At 60.9% G+C, this 20,062-nt stretch overlaps 2 protein-coding genes across 2 annotated transcripts; one reads left to right on the top strand and one right to left on the bottom strand.

The window, feature by feature from the left end:
• Window positions 1-8,654: 8,654 nt before the first annotated feature.
• On the bottom strand, window positions 8,655-12,656 carry LOC141916082 (uncharacterized). Its single transcript, XM_074808176.1, has 3 exons — window positions 12,648-12,656; window positions 11,954-12,280; window positions 8,655-9,326 (listed from the first exon to the last, which is right to left on the bottom strand). Exons 1-3 carry the CDS (start codon window positions 12,654-12,656, stop codon window positions 8,655-8,657), a joined length of 1,008 nt encoding a protein of 335 aa, XP_074664277.1.
• A 665-nt stretch (window positions 12,657-13,321) lies between these two features.
• On the top strand, window positions 13,322-16,075 carry ZNF703 (zinc finger protein 703). The gene is made up of 2 exons (XM_074808220.1): window positions 13,322-13,534; window positions 13,903-16,075. The coding sequence occupies exons 1-2, from the start codon at window positions 13,322-13,324 to the stop codon at window positions 15,280-15,282; spliced, it is 1,593 nt and encodes a 530-aa protein (XP_074664321.1). The 3' UTR covers window positions 15,283-16,075.
• The last annotated feature ends 3,987 nt before the right edge of the window (window positions 16,076-20,062 follow it).

Here is a 20,062-nt window from a genome sequence, read left to right on the forward strand (position 1 = left end):
GGGTGCTGGCTGCCGGCGGGTGCGACGGATCCACGCCACGGGGTTTCATCATTAACCCTCGGCCTGGGTTTTAAAAGTGCTGAGTGGAAAGCAATTACAAGGCAGAAGTCTCTGTGTTCACAGGGCAATTTAATCAAAAATAAAAGCGAAGGGAGGCGAAGCAGGGAGGTGCATGGCTGGGCACTGACAGCGCTGCTCCCTTTCTAGAAGGCACAGCTCCGCTCGCCCTCCCCGCCCGGCTTCCTCACATTGTCATTTATGTTTTCCCCCCAAAGCAGCCACCAAATCATTATTAACGTTATAAATAAAATGAGAGGGCAAGTTATTAAACGTAAAATATGTGGAGTCCTCTTCGAACTCACTGCGTAGTTCATAAATATGATGGCTTAATTTCATCTGTAATCCAAACGGCTGATGAAGCATTACACAGCTCTCTGTTAATTGAAGTTGTTAACAAAGCTGAAGAGAGAGATTATTATGTATAGACTTTTATCCTTCAGGGGTATCATCATAACAGATCATAAATGGAAATGAATTCCTCGCTCCCACACGCCATCGCGGGATCCCCGCACGCAGTTTTACGCCAGGCGGGTGGCCAGCGCAGCCACGGGGACGGGATACGGGATGGATCCCATCCGTGGGGGTCCCCGTCCCCTCCCGCAGCCCCAGCGCCGAGCCCCGTGCCCCGGCAGCCCGGCCCTGCCTGGCAGCTTTCCTCCCCGCACCCTCGGGATGAGCTTCCCGGAGCCCGGCTGTCGGTGCACAAAGCCCCGTGGAAGCCTTCAGCTGTGACGTGCGATGGTTGCTATCGTCTGGGACAAGCGATATATCAGGGAAGATGGAAAATCCATTCCCTTGGCTGATATATCCCGGCCCAAGCGCTCACATGCGGGAGGATCCTCAGAATTCAGGCCCCTTCATTTACTGCTGGGCATGAGGCGAGTTTCTGTGCGGGCACCCAGGGCTCGGTATATTTTTCAGCTCCATAGACAAAGGCTCGTTACTATCTCAGACTGCAGCATCTATGTTTTCAGCACGTCCCTTAAAGTAATAATTGTTTGGCTCCTAGTTAATGATGGGTTGTTTGTTTTATGGAGAAGCAGCCGCCTGGTGTTAGAAGTCATATGGGAGGAGAATATCCCTTCCCGCAGCTTTCCGTGGTGGCTCCTTACACCCCGCTTCTGCTGGCCCCCGGGGATCTCTCCCAGCAAGCGATGCCAGTGTCCCCCCCAGCCCCCGAATCCGCCCTCCCCACGGCGAGGCAAGCCAGCCCAGCCCAGCCGAGCTCTGCAGCACTGCAGCCTGTGTTTCTGGGCTGCGCTGCTTCCAGGTGGAGTTATGAAAACACACAATGCCATTTCCTTCTCCTGGATCCCATCAGCTTTTTCCATCCAGCACATTATCCAGGAAATTCTCGTCTATACCTTTGAGGAGTTACCGTGATTATCTGGAACGCGTTACTTGCACACAGCAAATGCAAATTAATGTAGTCTTCACATTTCGCTGTGGCAATAAAGGGGAATGTTGACATCAGCCTGAAAGTAGAATTAACTTTTGCATTATGTGGTGTGAGAGCGAGGTGTTGAAACCCGCGTCCGAGACTTTCCAAGTTACAGTAAAGAACTGTTCTGGCAGCGCTGCAAAAACACGGCAGTGTTTCCAAAAGGCAGAGGTAAGCTGAGTGCTCTCTCTGTTCCAGGCTGGATTATTGCTTCTGCTGGGCTTTCAAAACCCTGCCATTTTGTCTCGTTACCTCTAATGTGCTCCTTGGTTTATTGCAAGCTCATCTCCTTAAGAAGAGAGAGTTACAGCGCTGTCAGGCTCTGCTACTCTCCGATAAAGAGCTCGCTCCGTTCCCAGCAGCATCAGCCTCCCCTCCCCGCTGTAATCCCTCCAACAACCCTCCTTTCATCGCAGCCACGGGAACCCTTTGAACCAGAGCAGACAAGGGCTGGAGGGACCAATCCTGCGCGGGCCCTGCCACCTCCTTTGCAGCCATAACCCCGCCAGCTCGGTGTTAACACCTTGTTCGCGGCGGCAGCGCACGTTACCGGAGCCCCTTAAATCACGCGCCGAGGCTCAATGGGAAGGGACAAGGCTAAGAGCCGTATTGATCCCCTCTGCAGCGCGCGGGCATCCACCGCGCTCCCAAATCCTGCGGCGAGCACAAAACCTGGCGTGGAGCATCCACCACTGCTCCAGCGAGGGCGTCCCCAGGGCTTCACACCCCCCCGAGCCCCATCCCGCTCGGGGGGTTTGTTGTCCCACCACGGATGCTTCAGGTCCTGGCGTGTGCGGGACGGGGAGCCCGGGCACGGCCGTTGGGTGATTTTCTTGTAAAAGTGGGTCAGGTTGGATTTTCTGGCACCAGCCGTGGTGGGGTGAGGGCGAGCGAGAGGGCTCGCTGGGTCAAGTGGGCTTTGCTCGCTTGGCAATTATATCCTGTAAATTAGCCCCTGTGATCTGAATTAACCCCTTACCCACCTCCAGCCGCGGTACCTACGATGCGGGAGGCTGTTTGCTCAGCAGCACCCATCTGAGGGCGGGACCCCCCACCTCCGCCCAGCACCACCCTGCCCTGCCCCGGCGGTGGATGGTGGGACGGATCCATCGCGTGCGACGGCTCCACCATCTTCAAGCAGCGCTGCCCTGCGCAAGGCCTGGCCTTATCCCCGCGCTGAGCAGCAGCTACTGCAGGCGGGGGCTCTGCTCGTGGTGGCTGCCCGCACGGAGCGGGGGGACGGAGCGAAGGGGAGCGGGAAGGGTTTGGAAGAAGATCCCTGGACGTGCCTGTGTGCACAGGGCCAGATGCTGGCTGCAGGCTCACCTTGGAAACCGCTTTCTTAATAAAGAGCAAGTTTAGTTTCACAGCCGCGAGGGCAGCTGCGTTGTTATTCAGCACGGGGCGTATGAAACAGGTCGTTCTGCTGAGACCCTCGGGAAGGAGCCGAGCACGGGGACCGGCGGCCAAGGCGGCTCAGCCACGGGACTCGGACCACCGGGCCCGGGGGTTGCAGGCGGTGCCGAGCGCGAGGCGAGGGGACACCCCGAGCATCCCATCCCCTCTGCATGGGGTTGGGGAGAGGTGGGGACAGCTCGGGGGGGCTCATCGCAGCCCTTCGAGGGGGCAGCACCCCCCTCCCTGGCCGGGCTCCAGGACAATTCGGGCTGAGCGGGCTGTAAATGAGGAAGAAGGGAAAACAAATGATGCCAGCAGCAAGTGAAGGAAGTGTAGGAGCATTATGTAAAATATTAAATTTAATGCTATTCCATTTTCCATCTCACTTATTAAATTAACTGAGAACTATGCTTGCACTTAAAAGATTCCTGTCATATTTTATGCACACGATGATCTCAGAGTAATTCGTGTTAGAAATATGTCATGTTAAATTACAGATACCAATAAACCTTACTTAAACTCAGCATTGATCATCTATGGGAGATAAACTCCGCAGGGCCAGATCCCCCGGGGCCGTGCACCCCCGACTCTTCTCCCCCTACGAAATGTGCCGGGGTGGGAGCAGTGGGTGACAGCGGGGATTTTCTTTCCCCCCTCACCACCAGCATCTCGCATGGCAGGGCCGGGGCCGGACAGAGGCAGCCGGGCATGGTGGGGACACAGGCACAGAGGGGACACAGGCACAGAGGGGACACAGGCACAGAGGGGACACAGGTACAGAGGGGACACAGGCACAGAGGGGACACAGGCACAGAGGGGACACAGGTACAGAGGGGACACAGGCACGGCGGGGACGCAGGCACAGAGGGGACACAGGCACAGAGGGGACACAGGTACAGAGGGGATGCAGGCACAGAGGGGACACAGGCACAGAGGGGACACAGGTACAGAGGGGACACAGGCACGGCGGGGACGCAGGCACAGAGGGGACGCAGGCACGGCGGTGCTTATCTGCCGGGGCGAGCGGGTGTTGCTTGACGTGCGTGGGAGAGCCGAGGGCGCCGGGCGGGTGCGCGGGCAGGGGTGAGGGGTGATGGCCATCCGCAGCGAGGTGATACCGCTTATCGGCCAAAGAGCTGGTGTCACCATATCAAACGTGGCGCGGTGAGAGTCTGTCTCCTCTTTGGTGTCACCTCTGCTCGCACCGGCCTCGCCTTTCCCGCCCCCCCCCTCCTCGCGCGGGCGGGTGCGTCGAGGCAGTGATGGACGCGGCAGTCTCGCTTTCTCCATGCGCTTCGCCGGGCCACGTGAAACCTGCTCCTCGCCCAGTGCTGAGCGTGGTTCTTCTGCGAGCGCTGAGCAAGCGCCCGCACACAGACGCGCTTCGATCCCAGCGTGGTGGGGCTGCAGCAACCCCTGTCTCACCCCCGCTGCAAATGGGGAAACTGAGGCAGAGAGGTCAGCCCTTGGGATGCTGCCCTGGTGGCAGCGCAGGTGTCGGGGCAGTGCTGCCCGCCGAGGAGGGCCCCCGGGCTGCAGCGCAGCGCCCGGCCAGCCACGCTCGCCGCGGGGCTCCCTGAGCCCTCAGAGCCGGCGTCCGCCCTCAGCACAGGCAGCGCAGCCCCGGCTGGCGGCTCCGCGCCGTGAGAGCGAGCCAAAGCTGCATGACGAGGCGCCAGGCTCCGCGGGAGAGGGAAGATGCTAATAATAGGCCTAGGCAGCAAGGGGAGCAAGCTCCCTCCCCGCACAGCATCCTGCTGCCGGCTGCAGGATGCGACCTCTCGTCACCAGCCCCCCGGGGATGCTCTCCTGGGCCAGGGCCCTGCGCGTGGAGCAGATCCCTCCACCCAGGCACGAGGCCGAAAGTCTTGCTGGCTCAGGGACAGCAGGGCTCAGACGTGGGGGGGGTGCAGGTTCTGCCATGGGGGCAAAGCCAGCACACGGGGACCGCAGATCCCTTGGTGGGACAACAGCGTTGAGCCCCTTCCCAAAACACAACCTGCGGCTTCCCTGGGGCTCGCCCCGCTCCCTGTCTCTGCCCTCGTGTGAGCCGAGATTCGGCTTCTCCTTTATTAAAACAGCCTCTGCCTCTGTGTGCAGGAATCACAAGCTCCGGCTGCCCCGAGGCTGCTCCCGCCGCAGTACAGAGGCTTTTCAAGAAAGTTTGGCTTCTGCCTTCCCTTGAATAGAGCCACTTGTTCTCGGCCCCGGCCGCCTTCCGCCCGCTGCTGGGCTCCAGCACCCTCCTCCCCGCTGGCCCAGCCGTTTGCTCCGAAGCCACGGGTGCCGGAGCCGTGGTGGGTCCGAGCGGGTGAGGGCAGGAGCCCCAGTTGCTGCCCAGTTGCCTTGAGTGACCGGATGGGAAAAACCCAGTGACCCCGGGGATCGCTGCTGCTAATCCAGACCTGGAGCACCCAAAAACTCAACCCGTTGGTTCCTTCCACCCCGTGAGTTACCAAGAGGCTCCCCAAGGTCCAAGCGCTGCCCATGGTCACAGGCGACCTGCTGAGCGCAGGGCAGGGTTTGAGCCAGCCCACCAAGGCCACGGCAACCAAACACCCCCAACGTGTGAGCCCGGGGCTGTGGCACGACCGTCCCTGTCAACAGCAGCTCCCCGGAGCCACCCGGAGCCACCTTGGAGCTGCTCCCACCTTATCTCGGCAGCCCGACGGGTGCTGGCAATACTGGCCCGGTGCTGGGTGCCGAGCACCCACGAGCCGGGTGCTGAGCTCTCGGTACCACCATCCCCGGGGCCAACACAAACTGACGTTTGCCACGGCCCCGTGGTACCTTCCAAAGCTCAGCCCCGGTGGGGACCCCAGCCCCGTGCCGGGCACCCCAGAGCTGCCGGGGTCGCCGGTACCCCTGGCCGCAGCCGCCGGGGAGTCGCTGGGTGCAGCAGCACATGCTGCAGGGCTGCTTTAATCCTGCTCCAGGTGGCTGCAATCCAGTGCAGGATTTACAGTGCCCTGACCCTGAGCTGTCAAGAAGGAACAGCCAGATTAATGGGGTGGGCGGGTTCGTGCAATAATCGTTTGTTTGATGTGACAAGCCTGATAGGCGTTGATTTACTTACAGACTGATAGGCTTTTAATTGAGCACCTCCGTCCCAGTCACATCAAAGGCAGAGGTTGACAAGGGGCCCCTTTTACCAAAAGCTCCCAGTGACTGACAGATCCTGGATGCTAATTCTCCTGGGGAGGGGGTTCCCTCTTTTTCTCTTCTTGTTTTTTTTCTTTTTTTTTGTCAGGATCAGCCAGGCCGGGCACAGAGAAAGCTCCTGTTCTTGCGGGAGGGGGGGTCTCTCTGCCCCCTCCCCAGCACACTTACCCAGAGCCCTCCGGCAAAGCCAAACCCCCTCCCCGCACAACCCAGCAAGGCTTTTGTCCACCTCCACGAGGCGTTTTGGGGTCCCCCTGCCTCCTCCCCGCTGCCAGGCGGCTGTTGGCCATGACACCCAGGATGCTGCGGGCAGGAGGGGACCCACTCCCCCGTGGCACTGTCCCCATCACGGAGGGACGTCCCTCCTCTGCGGGGCGCTGCGGGCGCTCCCCTCCCGCCTGGCTCTCTGCCCCCCAAAACTTGGGGCTTTGGGGTTGCTCTGGCTAACACCCCTCCCCAACATTTTGAAGAGGAGGGACGTTGCCCTCTGGGTAGCCGCAGGCTCTTTGCCGGCAGGGTGCCACGCTCTGTGCCGGCACAGAGGGGTCGGGGAGGGGGTTAGGCCCAGCGCCCTCACCCCCGTCACCGCACGCTCTGGACGGGGCCACCACGACGCCAACACGAGCGTCACGGTGCCGGCGGTGGGTGAGTGTCTGCCCTCTGCCACCCCGCTGGTCGCCAAACTCACCTCCGGGTCCAGCTGTGCCAGAAAACGGACAAAACAGGGTTTAAACGAGCCGAAAAGCGGGAGGCAGAAGCAAATCCACCGCTGGTTTATCTGTGATTTTCTGTGCGTCAGGCCCGCTGACGTGTCCTACCTGTACGAGAGCTCGTGGGGGGGCTCAGTGACCCACCGGGAAAGAGATTTTGTGATTCAGCCATGGAGGGGCAAAGAGAGAGAAAAGCCACTGCCGGGAGGGTGCGTGGGCACACGCGTGTCACCGTGCACGCAGAGCACGCGTGCACCCAATCGACCCACCAAACAGATCTGGAAAAGCGAAAGAAAAAACCCCAACTGGCTCAGACATTTTGTGAAAGACTTATGGGAGATTATACTCTTAATGGGAAATTTAAGGAAGCGGGTATAAATCACAGCTCTTTTCTCTAACCTGTGGTGTAGCATTCGCCTGAGCCTTTGGGCTGGATTAGCTCTGTGTATTTATGTTCTAAAGTCTGATGTGTTTTTCAGTATCTAAATATAAATTATTTTTACTGTATCAATGATTAAATATTTTTCTTTGAGATCATAGAGTCCAAAAAAATAAATGTTTCTGAAAAGGCATTCAAAAAATTTAAAAGAAGAAAAAAATCCCTCTGAGAACCCCTTTTGTCATTTGCAACCAATAAAAATGCCTATTGTTATGAAGGGCTCATAAATAATCTGATTTTGGCATGCTTTCATACCATACAGAAAATGAATAAATTAAACTTGATTTACAGCCTTTTTCATTTTTATTAGAGCCGCTCCAAACATTTTATGTAATGTACATGCCAGATGAGCTACACCAAATGGTTTGAGGCTCTGGTCTTGATATTATAGAAATTAAGTTGTTTTAATTTGCATAGTTTAATTAACTAATACTGGCAAAGAAAAAAAGAAAAACAGAGGTAAGAGTGATTTTTTTTCTCTGGGTGTCTGAGGACTAAATGAACCCACCGAGGCAGATCCCCCAAAAGCGCTTGAGCCGGTGCCAGCACAGGGAACCGCCCGCGTCCCCACAGCGCTTTTGGGGGGGCCGGTGCTGTGGGCCCCTTCCCACCGCTCCCATGGCGAGGGACGTCAGGATCACCATCACCCTCCCATTTCACAGATGGGGAAACTGAGGCACGCAAGCTAGACTGCTTCGCAGAGCTCTCTGCAGCACTACTGTGATGTTTGGTAAGACGGGCTTGTTGGGGAAAATGCCCCAAACTGTCCTTACAACAGCCCATCGCTGTAAAGACCATCACGCTCCCTGCAGCGGCACAAAACTTAGAGATAAACAGGAAAAAAAAAAAAAAAAAAAAGCCTTAAGTAAAGTCTCTGTGACCCAGCGCCAGCCCCGCTGCCTGTTTTGATCCGCTGCCCGTCCCCGTGAGGAGCGTGGAGCTTCCTCCCCTCCGAAGCACTTTGATAAGTGGGGGATGTTCTCCTCCCCCTCCTGCAATTTATCCCGTAGAATTTCACACCAGGAAACAGCTTCATTACATCAACAACAGGAAGACCCCACTGATTTGTCACACAGAAAAACAGCTGTTAGTCACACATCAAGGGAATAGGGGAGGAAAAAATCCCTCACCTTTTTTTGCTTTAATGTTCGCGCCGTTCTTTAATGTTAATCGCTCTGCAGAGGAAAGCGAGCACCCGGCTATTCAATAAGTAACCATCACCCAGTGAGGATCAGTTAATATCTAAGTGTCTTCCTTCTTTTCCTGCTACACGATTGCTTTGGAAAGAAAGATTAATTCCAACTTTAAAAAAGAAAACACTATTTTTATCATTGCCAGAAGTCTATATGGGTTTAAAAAAGAAAAAGCACTTGCTTGTCGTTTTACATCTTGCAATTTTGTCAGTTGTTTTAAAACATGTCTCCTGTAATAAATAAGATCATTTTTATGCACTTGCGCTGCAGCTAAAAGCGAGGCCTCGGCGCGCGGCGCTGGGGAGAGGTGGGACTGGGGAGACGGGAGCGGGGCAGCGAAACCGCTGACTCGGCAGCTGGAGGGGCTGCGACCGCCTCCGCCTCATCTGCGGGCGCCCGGGGGGAGCATTCACCTCCGAAATCGCAGGTGGACAGCAAGCACCGACGCGCAGACGAACGCTCGGCTTCTCCGAAGCGCCTTGGCGCCACCTCTGCCCCGTCCCCTCGGCAAACGTCCCCTCGCTGAGGTGGGTGACGGTGCCCACCCCCGCGCAGCTCCCGCTTCTGCGGGCGAGGAGGGGTCTCCCCGTTCCCCTTAAACCAGCAGCGATGAAACGGGGAAGGTGTTTATTCCAGGGGACGAGCGCAGCAGAGGGAGAGATGCTGGACGAGTTGCAGTGATTTAAATTCATGTCTTCTCTTATCCCACCACAATTTTCCGCGCAGGCTGCGGCACTCGGGTGCCTCTCTCCTTCTCCGCCCGCGGCGGCCGGCCGCCGCTCCCCGCCCGCTCCGCACCCCCCAGCTCCCCCAGGACTCGGGGTGCCCGTGCCCGGAGCTGGCGTCTCCCCACGGAAAGCTCGGAGGGCTCGGAGCGACCTTCTGCGTATCCAGAACGTGTCGCAAAGCTGGAGAGGGTATTCCTGCAAAAATAGAGAAGTGGGCAGGTAAAGGAACACACTTGACTCCCCAGGAAAGACACTTTCTTTTGATGCAGTTAATATTTATGTATTTAAGTTAATATTTACGTATCTAATGCCGTGCTCTGTATAACGACAGCCTCAGACAGCCATTTCCTAGAAGTCAGGCTTGCTGTCCTACCCCTCGCGAAGGGCACGCGCCCTGCGCAGGCAGCTCCGCAGGCAGGGCTGGGGCCGAGGGGGTTTCCAGCAGTACCTGCACATCACTCATTTCCTAGTTGGCTTTTTTCTCACTCTTTAAAAAATACCTGGAGCATCGTGTGTGCCTTCCCCTGGAAAGTACCTTTCTGCACCACCCAGAACCAGTGGGACGAGGCCAGAAAGGGGCCCACGGAGCGAGGGGCACCCCCGCGGTGTGTGTCACCCGAAAGCCTGGCCTGGGAGTCACCCCAAGTTGCTGAAAGCTCTTAAACGTAAAGAAAAACACAATTCCCTCTTCCTCGGCCCTGCTCTGCAGGCTGCAAAAACATCGGAGTCCATCGGCGCTGTTAGGGCTCTGCGCTGGGATACGTCCTTGGGAAAATAAAACCCCTTTAAGAGCAGCCCAGGTGGGTTAAGCCCTGATCAGGGAGCAACAATATCATTAGTCATTTCTGAAAGCGCTCACGGAGGCTTTTTGTCTTCTTTGGCTTTACTTTTACTCCAAATATTTTGCTTTTCATTTGATGCCCCTGTTACTTTTATTCCGCGAGTGGTCTCGCTTGTTTTATTTGACGGCCCGTTGTGGTGGGCGTTCTCTAAGCAGAGACTTGTCGTGGAGCAGAGCTGAACCCGGCACAAGGGAGCTTGGTTTTCCCTCTCTCTGGTCCCTGTTCCCCTTCATGAGAACAAGACCCACACGGGTTTTAGAATGAAGAAGACAACCAGAGACGGGAAGGGCGTTGACACCGAGCGGGATTCGCCGTTACCCGCGACGGCCCTTTGATGAAGTTTTAATCCAGCGAACACGAGCTGGCACCAGACACATTCGCGCCAGCACCGGAGCAGGGTCAGGCCTCCGAGAAGAGCCGTGGGGGAAGCGATAAACCCGGAGGTATCGCCGCTCCGTGCCCTCGCTCCGCTCCAGCATCCGCCGGGGAGCGGCTCCCACCGCCGCTGCTCTTACGCACTTGTCCCACCTTATTTTATGTTATTTTGTTAAGGCCGTGTTGTTGTTGGCGTACAACTCGAGTGACTTTGAGGAAAGATTTTTTTCCCTTTCCTCCTTACTTGAATGGCTCCTTTGAAAGGCAGCGCCTCTCCGTTTACATCCCCGCTGTCCGGATTGAATCAATCTTGCGGTCAGCTTCGGGAGGGGGGAAAAAAAGAAGAAAAAAGCCTCACAAAGAGGGAAAACTGACAGGTCCGACCATCGGCGTGATTGATAGCGGTTGGAGAAGCGGGACTTGGCGTCGGGCTGCACCGGGGCGATGCCGGCGCTCGCTGGGGAAATCCAGCAAAGCCTTTTTTCCCAGAAGCCGGCGCAGACGGGCTTGGTGAGGGGTGGCCGCATGAACTTAATAATAGCAACATTGTTGGGACATAAAGCATCTGTCAGGAGTTAATATGATTAATTAGAGGTGTCTGTGTGTCTCCCTCTTCCCCCTCTCCCTCTCTGGGTAGGCGGGAGGGACTGAAACCCAAACCAGGCAGGGCAGAGGGGGGTCTGTGCCGCGGCACTGCCCAGAGCGGGCCCCCAGCCCCAGGAAGGCCGGTTCCTCCCCACCAGCCCCGGCTCCGCCGCGAGCAATGGCCGTGGCCCTGCCCTGGGCAAACGATGCGCCTTCAGCCAGAGGAAAACCCCAAAATGTCGAATATCCAGAGTCCTAAACACGCGGGTGGCACACGGTGCCAGCCAGAGGGGTGGGTTAGCGGGCTCTCGGCACGGAATTTGTTCCAGATGAGCCTTGATTTTAGCAGCGCAGCGATGACATCACCCCCCTGCACGAAACACTTGTTCCGTCACCGTTCGGGACCTGACACGGGGCCCTTCGCAGCGGAGCATCCGCCCAGCTCCTCACCTCCCTTTCCCGAGGACACCACATCCCCTTTCTCCAGGCCAAGGGTTCTCAGTACTCACCCTCCCCCAACCTTCTCCCATGACCCCACATCCCCATCCCTTCGCACGTCTCTCCCAAGCCCCCGTTCTCCCAGCAGCTCCCAGTGGAAGCCCAGGAGAGCCAGGGGAGCCGCTCCCCGCCCCGCCGGGACCGCGCAGCCGCCCCACGCTGGACGTTGCTCCAGGATGGGCAAGACCAGGGTAAAGCTCTGAGATTTATCCCTGGGCCTCAGCTCCTCATGGCTGATCGCGGTGGGACGGGGATTTTCAGCTTCCCCACCCCTGTGGGGTCCCAGGGGTCTGTGAATTTAATTCAAAGATGACTGAAAAAGGTAACTAGAAATAGGAAGTTAATTGTTAGGAAGTTTAATTAGTTGTACAGCGGTCTGCACTGTCACTGGCACATTTTTAAGACTCTGCAAACCAAAGGAAGTAGAAAAGCCCTGAAAGGAAGGAATGTTGTAGGTACGTGGGGGAGTTGCTGCTTTTTGTGGGACCCGGGCTAAGGTGGCCCCGTTGCCGGGGCGCTGACCCGCACTGGCGGCTGCGGGTTTACTGACGGCTGAAACAGTCGGCGGCTGGTCACTGCCCCGAGGACGGAAGATGCGCTGTGAGAGCCACTCGCTGCCGCTGAGAAAAATAATCCGACTGCTGGCGGCCGCCGCACCTGCGAGAGAAAAAAGGCCGCGTGGAAGCCGTGCTGGCCCTGCGGGACCCGCTGCAGCAGGGTGCTGAGCCGCGCCGCGCAGAGCCGTGCCAGGCTGACCCGGTCTGATGCCGCGGCAGCCAGGCCGTGCCCGGGTGTGCCAGCGGAGCCGTGACCAGCCCGGCCGGACCCGCGGAGCCGTGCTGTGCCGTTCTAAGCTGTGCCAGCAGCACCGTGCCGTGCTCTGCCATCTGAGCTCTGCCATGCTGCACCGAGTCATGCCATGCCGTGCCATGCTCTGCCAGCCAAGCTATGCCATGCCGTGCTGTGCCAGCAGTGCCAAGCCATGCCAGGACATCTGAGCCATGCCATGCTGTGCCGAGCCGTGCCAAGCTGTGCCAGCAGCACCATGCCATGCCATCCAAGCTGTGCCATGCCATGCCAAGTCATGCCATCCCTGCTATGCTCTGCCATCCATGTCATGCCATGCCATGCTGAGCTGTGCCAGCAGTGCCGTGCTATGCCATCCAGGCTGTGCCATGCCATGCCAAGCTGTGCCAGCAGTGCCGTGCCAGCTGACCCGTGCCATGCCATGCCAAGCTGTGCCAGCAGTGCCGTGCCATGCCATCTGAGCTGTGCTATGCCATCCAGGCTGTGTCATGCCACGCCATGCTCTGCCAGCTGAGCCACGCCATGCCATGCCAAGCTCTGCCAGCAGTGCCATGCCATGCCATCTGAGCTGTGCCATGCCGTGCCATGCCGTGCCGTGCTCTGCCCTCCGAGCCGTGCCATGCCGTGCCGAGCCCCGCCAGCCAATACCCCGCTCTGCCCCCCGTGCCGTGCCGTGCCGAGCCGTGCCAGCAGCACCAAGCCCCGCTCCGCCACCCGAGCACCCCACTCCGATCCGCGCCGGCGGGGCCGTGGGCGTCTCTCCCCCACGCGGCGGCGCGGCGCGGGGCGGCGGCGGCGGTTCGCCCCCCCCACCGGCGGTTCGCCCCCCCCACCGGCGGCTCTCCCCGCCCCGGGGGCCCGGCCGGGCGCGGATTGGTGCGCGGCGCCGGCCCCCTCGGAGCGCGGCCGCCATCGGGGCTATTTGACGTGTCGGTGGGGCCGGGGAAGGGTTTCGTCTCGCCGGGGCCGCCGCCGCCGCCGCTCCGCCGCCCGCCCGGCCCGGCCCGGCCCCGCGGAGCCCGGCGCCCGCCCTCCCCCCCCCCCTCCCCTTCCCCTTTCCCCCCCCCCACCCCCCCCCACCAAATGAGCGGTGCCCCCGGCGGGCCCCGGCCGAGGACCCCGCCGAGCCGCGGAGCCGCGGGCGCCCCGTCGCCCCGGCCGCCCCCCGCCGACCCGCTGCGCCAGGCCAGCCGGCTGCCCATCCGCGTCCTGAAGATGCTCAGCGCCCACGGCGGCCACCTCCTGCACCCCGAGTACCTCCAGCCGCTCTCCTCCACGCCCGTCAGCCCCATCGAGGTCAGTGCCCGCCGCCCCCCCAACCCCCCCCCCCCCAAACCCCGGGGCTCCCCCCTGCCCGCCGCTCCCGGCCGGGCTCTTCCCGGGGCTCGCGGCTCCCCCCGAGCCGCTCCTTCCCTCCGCCCGCAGCCGCTGCAGCCCGGCTGCCGCCCCCCCCCCCCGCACACCCCGGTTCTTCTCCCCGGCCGGGCGCATCGCCCCCCCCCTCCCCCCCCGCCATCCACCCGCGCCGCGGCTCAGCGCCGGGCCCGACCCCGCTGGACCCGGGATTTTGGGGGGCGGGATGCGGAGGAAGGGCGGGGGAGGGGGGTTGGAGGCCGGGGGCGCCGTCGGGGTCCCCCCCTGACCCGGCTCCGCTCCGCCCGCAGCTGGACGCCAAGAAGAGCCCGCTGGCGCTGCTGGCCCAGACCTGCTCGCAGATCGGCAAACCGGACCCGCCGCCCTCCTCCAAGCTGAACGCCGTGGCCGCCGCCGGGCTGCCCGCCGCCGAGAAGGAGCCCGCCGCCCGCCCCGCCGCCCTCAAGCCCCCGGGCAGCGGGGACGCGCCCCCCGAGGACAAGTCCAGCTTCAAACCCTACTCGAAGGGTGGCGGGGAGCCGCGCAAGGAGGGCGGCGCGGACAAGGCCGGCTTTCGGGTGCCCAGCGCCGCTTGCCCGCCGTTCCCCCCGCACGCCGCCGCCTCGCCCGGTGGCTCCCGCGGCGCCTCGCCCCAGCACGCCGACCCCAAGGGCGCCGAGGAGAAGAAGGAGCCCGAGGCGGGCAAGCCCAGCCCCGAGGGCACGGGCGGGGGGCTGGGGCGCGGGGTGGCGGAGCCTGGGGCGCACGGCGAGCCCCCCTCGGGCCGCAAATCGGAGCCCCCCGCCCTGCCGCCCGCCGGCCATGTGGCCCCCGTCTCGCCCTACAAGCCGGGCCACTCCGTCTTCCCGCTGCCGCCTTCCAGCATCGGCTACCACGGCTCCATCGTCGGCGCCTACGCCGGCTACCCGTCCCAGTTCGTGCCCGGGCTGGACCCCACCAAGCCGGGCCTGGTGGGCAGCCAGCTGCCGGGGGCCCTGGGGCTGCCGGGGAAGCCGCCCAGCTCCAGCCCGCTCACCGGCGCCTCGCCGCCCTCCTTCATGCAGGGATTATGCCGGGACCCGTATTGCCTGGGCTACCACAGCGCCTCGCACCTGGGCTCCAGCAACTGCTCCAGCTGCGTGCACGACCCGGGCAGCCTGAAGAGCGGATACCCCTTGGTGTACCCCACGCACCCCCTGCACTCGGTGCACACCACGCTCTCCTCCAGCGGCACCCCCAGCCTGCCCGGCCACCCCCTCTACACCTACGGCTTCATGCTGCAGAACGACCCCCTGCCCCACATATGCAACTGGGTGTCTGCCAGCGGACCCTGCGACAAGAGGTTTGCCACCTCGGAGGAGCTGCTCACCCACCTACGGACCCACACAGCCCTGCCGGGGGCGGAGAAACTCTTGGCGGGTTACCCTACCTCCGGGCTGGGCTCCGCGGCCTCCTGCCACCTCCACCTCCCGCCCGCCGCCCCCGGGAGCCCCAACACGTTACCGGCCTCGCTCTCCTTGAGGAGCCCACACACTTTGGGACTAAACAGGTACCACCCCTACGGCAAGAGCCACTTGCCCACGGCCGGCGCGCTGCCGGTGCCCTCCTTGGCGGCCGCCGGACCTTACTACTCTCCGTACGCGCTCTACGGCCAAAGACTAACTTCAGCTTCCGCACTGGGATATCAGTAACTACGGCAGCCCCTGCTCCAGCCTCCTCCTCCTCGCCCCAGCCCCCCCGCTCCCTCCTTGGACTGTGTATTTATTTACTGTATGTTAGCTTAAAGCTGGGAATATAAGTGCATTAATACACCAATGAATCAATGGTATGCAAAAAGTCTGTGTCCAAAAAAAAAAAAAAAAAAGAAAAAAAGAAAAAAAATTCTTTACTTTGCAGGTGTGGGGCTTTTATTTTTCCTATTTTGACCCTTCTGTTCCTTTTTTAATTTTTTTTTCTTCCCCCATCTTAATTTCCCCCTGAGAAATTCTTGCATGACTCCTGACACACAAGGAAAAAAAAAAAGGCATTTTCCTCCTTCCCCCTCCGTGTTTATCATTCTGGGATTCTGTTCCTCTTCATTTGTAAAGTTAACAGATGTAATTTTTTTTAATTATTTTTTTTTTCTTTTTTTTTTCTTTTTTTTTTTGCGATGTGTCGGGGCGGGGGGGGCGGCCGTGGCGGACAGACGGGCCAAAGCCCGGCCGCCCCCCGCCCCCCATCCCACGCCGCGGCTCTTGCCTCGGGCAGCCCCGCCCGCACCCACCGCTCCCCACCCGCGGCCGGGCCCCGCCGTGGGGAGCAGGACCGGGGGTGTTTGTGCGTGTGTGTTTGTGTGTCCCCCCCACCACCCCGAGGGGGGGGGGGACCCCGACGAGCGGCGGCTCCAGGACCGGTGCGCACCGGGAGGGCGGCGAGCGTGGCGGGTGGATGAGCTCCGGCTTGGTAAGTCTGATTTTGTTAATAAATGACTCTTGGTTATATTCACCCTGTGGTGTCTTCTCTCGTCCCGGTCTCCCCCCCCCGCCGGTACCGGGGGGGCTCGCGGGCTCTCAGCGCCATCTAGCGGCGGCGGCGCGAGCCCCGGAGCCCCCCCCCCCCCCCCCGCCCTCCCCGGGGGTAGCGGGACCCGGCCCGGGGACCCCCCCCCCACTTCCCCGGCATCGCTGCTCGCCCCGGGGGGGGCTCCCGGAGGGGGAAAAGGGGCGTCCGCGGCCCCCCCGTTCCTCCTCCTCCCTCGCGTGGGTGCGTGTGGCCGCGGGAGGGGAGCGCCCGGTTTTCTCGTGCGTGGCGGCGGGGGAAGCTTCGAGAAGGCGATTGAGCTCAAATCGATGCGAAGAGCCCCCCCGGTCCCCGTCGTGTGTGTGTGCGTGTGTCCCCCCCCGCCCCGGCAGCGATGGCAACGCCTCGTATCGCTGCGGCCGCCGCAGAAATTCGGGGGGTTTTTTTGGGGGGGGGGTGGAATTGCACCAGAAGCGGGGTGCGGGACGCGCGGAGGGGGTGCGCGGGTGGCGGCGAGCTGGCGCGGAGGCTTCTCTGTGTGCGTGTCCCCCCCATCCCCATTTCATCTTTCCGCTGTCGGTGCGAGGAGCGCGGGGGGGTGATAAACGGCTCCGAAATGGGGATCGCGAGCGGCCGGGCCGTGTCAGCCCCCCACGGCGCACCCCGGCTGCGGCGGGCAGGGCGGGGGGGCCCCCGCTGCCGCCCACCCCGTGCCCCGAGGAAGGGGCTTTGATTCCAGCAGCTGCCCACCCTTTGCTGCGGGACCCCCCGGCCGTGCCCCCGCTCCCCCTCGAAATCCCACGTGCTCCTGTTGCCCCACATCACTTTTTTTTTTTTTTTTTTCCTGCCGTTGAGCGCTTTACTCGTGTTGCATTTTGGGTGAGTCATGCAATTAATCCCAGTTAATTGCCTTCTCTATATTGCCTTATGCCCTGTGTTTAAATTCCTTTGTGTCCTTTGAGCTGAAAAATAATGCGCTTAAAACAGGGACTTGTTTTGCCAGTGGGATTTTTTTTATTTTTTGGCCCGTTCCTGCGAGCGTGGCCGTGGGCGTGCGGCCGGCGGGGAGGGCCCTGCCTGGGCTCTCCCGCTGGAAATGGGGGAGACTGGTGGTGCTGGGGGCCACTCTCCCCTCGGCTGGTGTGGGGGGTGGCCAGCACCGTCCCTGAGCTCCCCACAGCTGGGGGGAGGCAGGTTTTGCGGGTCTGTGGCTACCCCTTGCCCCCGCTGCAGTCGTGGCTCAGGTCCGGCTCTGCGCGCGGTGGTCCCGGCTCCTTCGCGGGGGGACGTTTGCCGGACGAGGGCCTGGGATTAGCAGGGCTGGGCTCGGAGCAGAGGGGGCTTTGCGGCGGCTGTTTGCTCAGCCCGGCAGGACAGGGGGGCCAGGCCTATGCTGCTGCCACCGCGCCGGTGTCCCCCCTCCCCGCGTCCCAGCCGGATGCTGAACCCTTTGGCTCTGGGCGTCGCGGCCGACGTTCGCCGTGCGCGGGGCATCGGGCAGAGCGCCGGCGGGGCAGCTCCTGTGCCACCATCCCCTGTGCCGCGGAGCTGCGCGGTGGCATTTGAAGGCGTTGCCGGGCCCCCCAACCCCTCGGGAGCATCGCTGCTCCCTGGATGTGTCCCCCACTCCCACCGGTGATGCTGCTCAGTGTCGGCCTCGCTGCTCCCCGGCGTCAATCACGGCTCCCGAGCCGCCGCTCCGAAATGCCGCGCCTGTCGCGGGTCCCTGCCGCGGCATTTTGTGCCACCGTGCTTCTCCCCGCCCGTAGCCACGTGCCACGGGGTTTCTCCCCCAGCTGGGGAGAGCCGCGGGGCGAGAGGGCGATGCCGCCATGCCTGTGGCCATCCACGAGGCACAGTAGCCCAGCGTGGCCGACACTGGGTCTCGGGGCTGCTGCGGACGTGCCGTGGGCCAGCTGGCAAGTTGCTGACGCGGAGCAGCCCAGGCAGGGGCTGAGGGGCTCCCACAGCCCCCCGTCCTGCCGGAGCCCTTCTCCCAGGGCAGGGTGAGCTGCCAGGCACCAAGATCCATCTCCCCCGTCCCCCCAAACCCCTCCTCGCGCCAGGATGCTCCCAGCTCCAAAGCTGAGCCCGTGCGCCTTCCCTCCGCCGACGGCGGGAGCTGGAGGCTGCTCGGATTCGTCCTGCCGTGCAGAAGGTTCCCCCAGGAATATTTTTTTCCCTCCCTAAAGACTGCAGCACTGGGGCCAGACTGTGTAGACACTGCAAAGTATCATCTGATAGCAGTCGGCACTCGGGGGCTTTATCTGGTAGGGAATGATTGTGTTGCCAATATATTAAATAACTCCTTATGTAATGTATGCCCAGGTTATTGCAGAATTCATTTTATAATAAGAGCGCTGGGATGCACTTTATTAATCATTCTGTCTAACAACCTGCACTCCACAGTTTCGGTTTGATTTGATTCAATCCTGTCTTTCTACAAAATATATGGCTGAGTGGGTCGGATAATGTATGGCTTAATTTAGAGTTGTATGGGTTTGAATTACCATTTTCATAATGTGCTGTGCATTAATGTGTTGCATCATTTATACAGAAAAATGTGCGAGGTTTCAAACCTCTCCAGGAGGCAAAAGTCACCTAAAGGGAACGCGGAGCGACAAAAAAAAAAGGCCCTTTCAAACCCAGCTGGCAGGGGGTGGTTTGGGGTGGGGTAACGCAGGTGGGTGTTGGACACGGGGCCGGCGCGTTCGGGGCTGCACCGGCTCCCCTCCCCGTTGCACAACGGCAACTTCTCCGGCTCGCCCCGAGCTGCCGGCGACCTCCAGCGCTTGACTCGCCGGTGACCCCGGTGCCGGCGCTCGCCGCAATCGCGCCCGCCGTCAGTCACCCCGCGCCACGAGGAAAAAGCTCTGATTATCCAAATACAGTCATTAAAGGGGAAATGTGTTTTTAGGACTGTCAGAGTGATTAATGAGGGTTAGCAATCCTTGCAAATGCACTTGTTTAGTCTAACTGGCAGCCTCTATTTTCCTATTGATTTATTGCGGCAGTTGCCGGGGCCGTGCAGGACCGGGTGCTGGGTGCAGGCAGGCGTGCGGGGCTGCGCGGGTGCGGCGGAGGGGCCCGGCCGAGCTTTGCTGTGCCGGGCCCTCGGAGGCCGCCGAACAAAGGCAACATTATACCTTGTGCTGGGGAAGGAATGACTTGGACGCACATGCAGAACAGCTCCGCCGTGCTGCGTGCCATATAAATATCCCCGTTTGTAAAGCCCGAAGCCCATCTGACCGCAAATGATCTGTCCACCTAATAAATATGTGAATGAAAGAGCAAGGCCGTATTTTTTTTTGTTGTTTTCCTTCCTCTCCTGCACGCAAATCCCCGATGTCTTTTAGGTGATGCAGAGGTGTCTGCCCGCAGGCGTACAAGGCGTTTCAGAGAGCAGACCGGAGCACAAAGTCTTCGAGGGCTGGTGCGCGCCCGCCAAGAGGAGGTCAGGTCAGGATGCAGAGGCAAGGGCCGGAGCAGAAGCGATGGTGGGTGGATGAGAAGTTTCTCAGCTGCATAAAGCAGCTTTTCTTTCTGCGTGAGCCCCGGTGGAAGCCCCGGAGAATACGGGCTCTGTGTTTGTCCTCGTGGCCTGAGTGGTGTGGAGCTCTCCTGTCCCCCCACCAGCATCCCTGCGCCCAGCCCGGAGGTCAGGGGTTTGCTTTGGGGGGTGCTTTGTGCCGCGTGTGCTCAGAGCAGACCCGGAGGGACAGACCCGTGCTCGGAGACGGCCCCGGCAGCCAACACTGCTGCCGGCAGAGCTCCTTCTGCCCGGGGCTGTGTGCCAGAGCCGGGACGGTGGAATGGATGGGGCAGCCTGGGGGCACCGGGCTGCAAAGCTGCACCCCCGGTTTGCAGCCGTGAGCGTGGCCCCGTGCCGCAGCCCGGCGCTGCCCTGGCCTGTGGTTTGCCACCAGCCAGTCCGAGCAGCGGGACAGCACAGATGACGAGAGGCCTTGGAGG

This window comes from Strix aluco, chromosome 28, assembly GCF_031877795.1.
Source record: "Strix aluco isolate bStrAlu1 chromosome 28, bStrAlu1.hap1, whole genome shotgun sequence".
Classification (NCBI taxonomy): Eukaryota; Metazoa; Chordata; class Aves; order Strigiformes; family Strigidae; genus Strix; species Strix aluco.

Bases quoted from the DNA above. Each gene is read 5' to 3' on its own strand.
- ZNF703 (XM_074808220.1), top strand. From the start codon at position 13,322: ATGAGCGGTGCCCCCGGCGGGCCCCGGCCGAGGACCCCGCCGAGCCGC. The intron at 13,535-13,902 runs GTCAGTGCCCGC...CTCCGCCCGCAG, and splicing joins CGCCCGTCAGCCCCATCGAG to CTGGACGCCAAGAAGAGCCC.
- LOC141916082 (XM_074808176.1), bottom strand. The intron at 9,327-11,953 runs GTCAGCGCCCCG...CTATTTTTGCAG, and splicing joins ACCCGCAGCCGCCAGTGCGG to GAATACCCTCTCCAGCTTTG.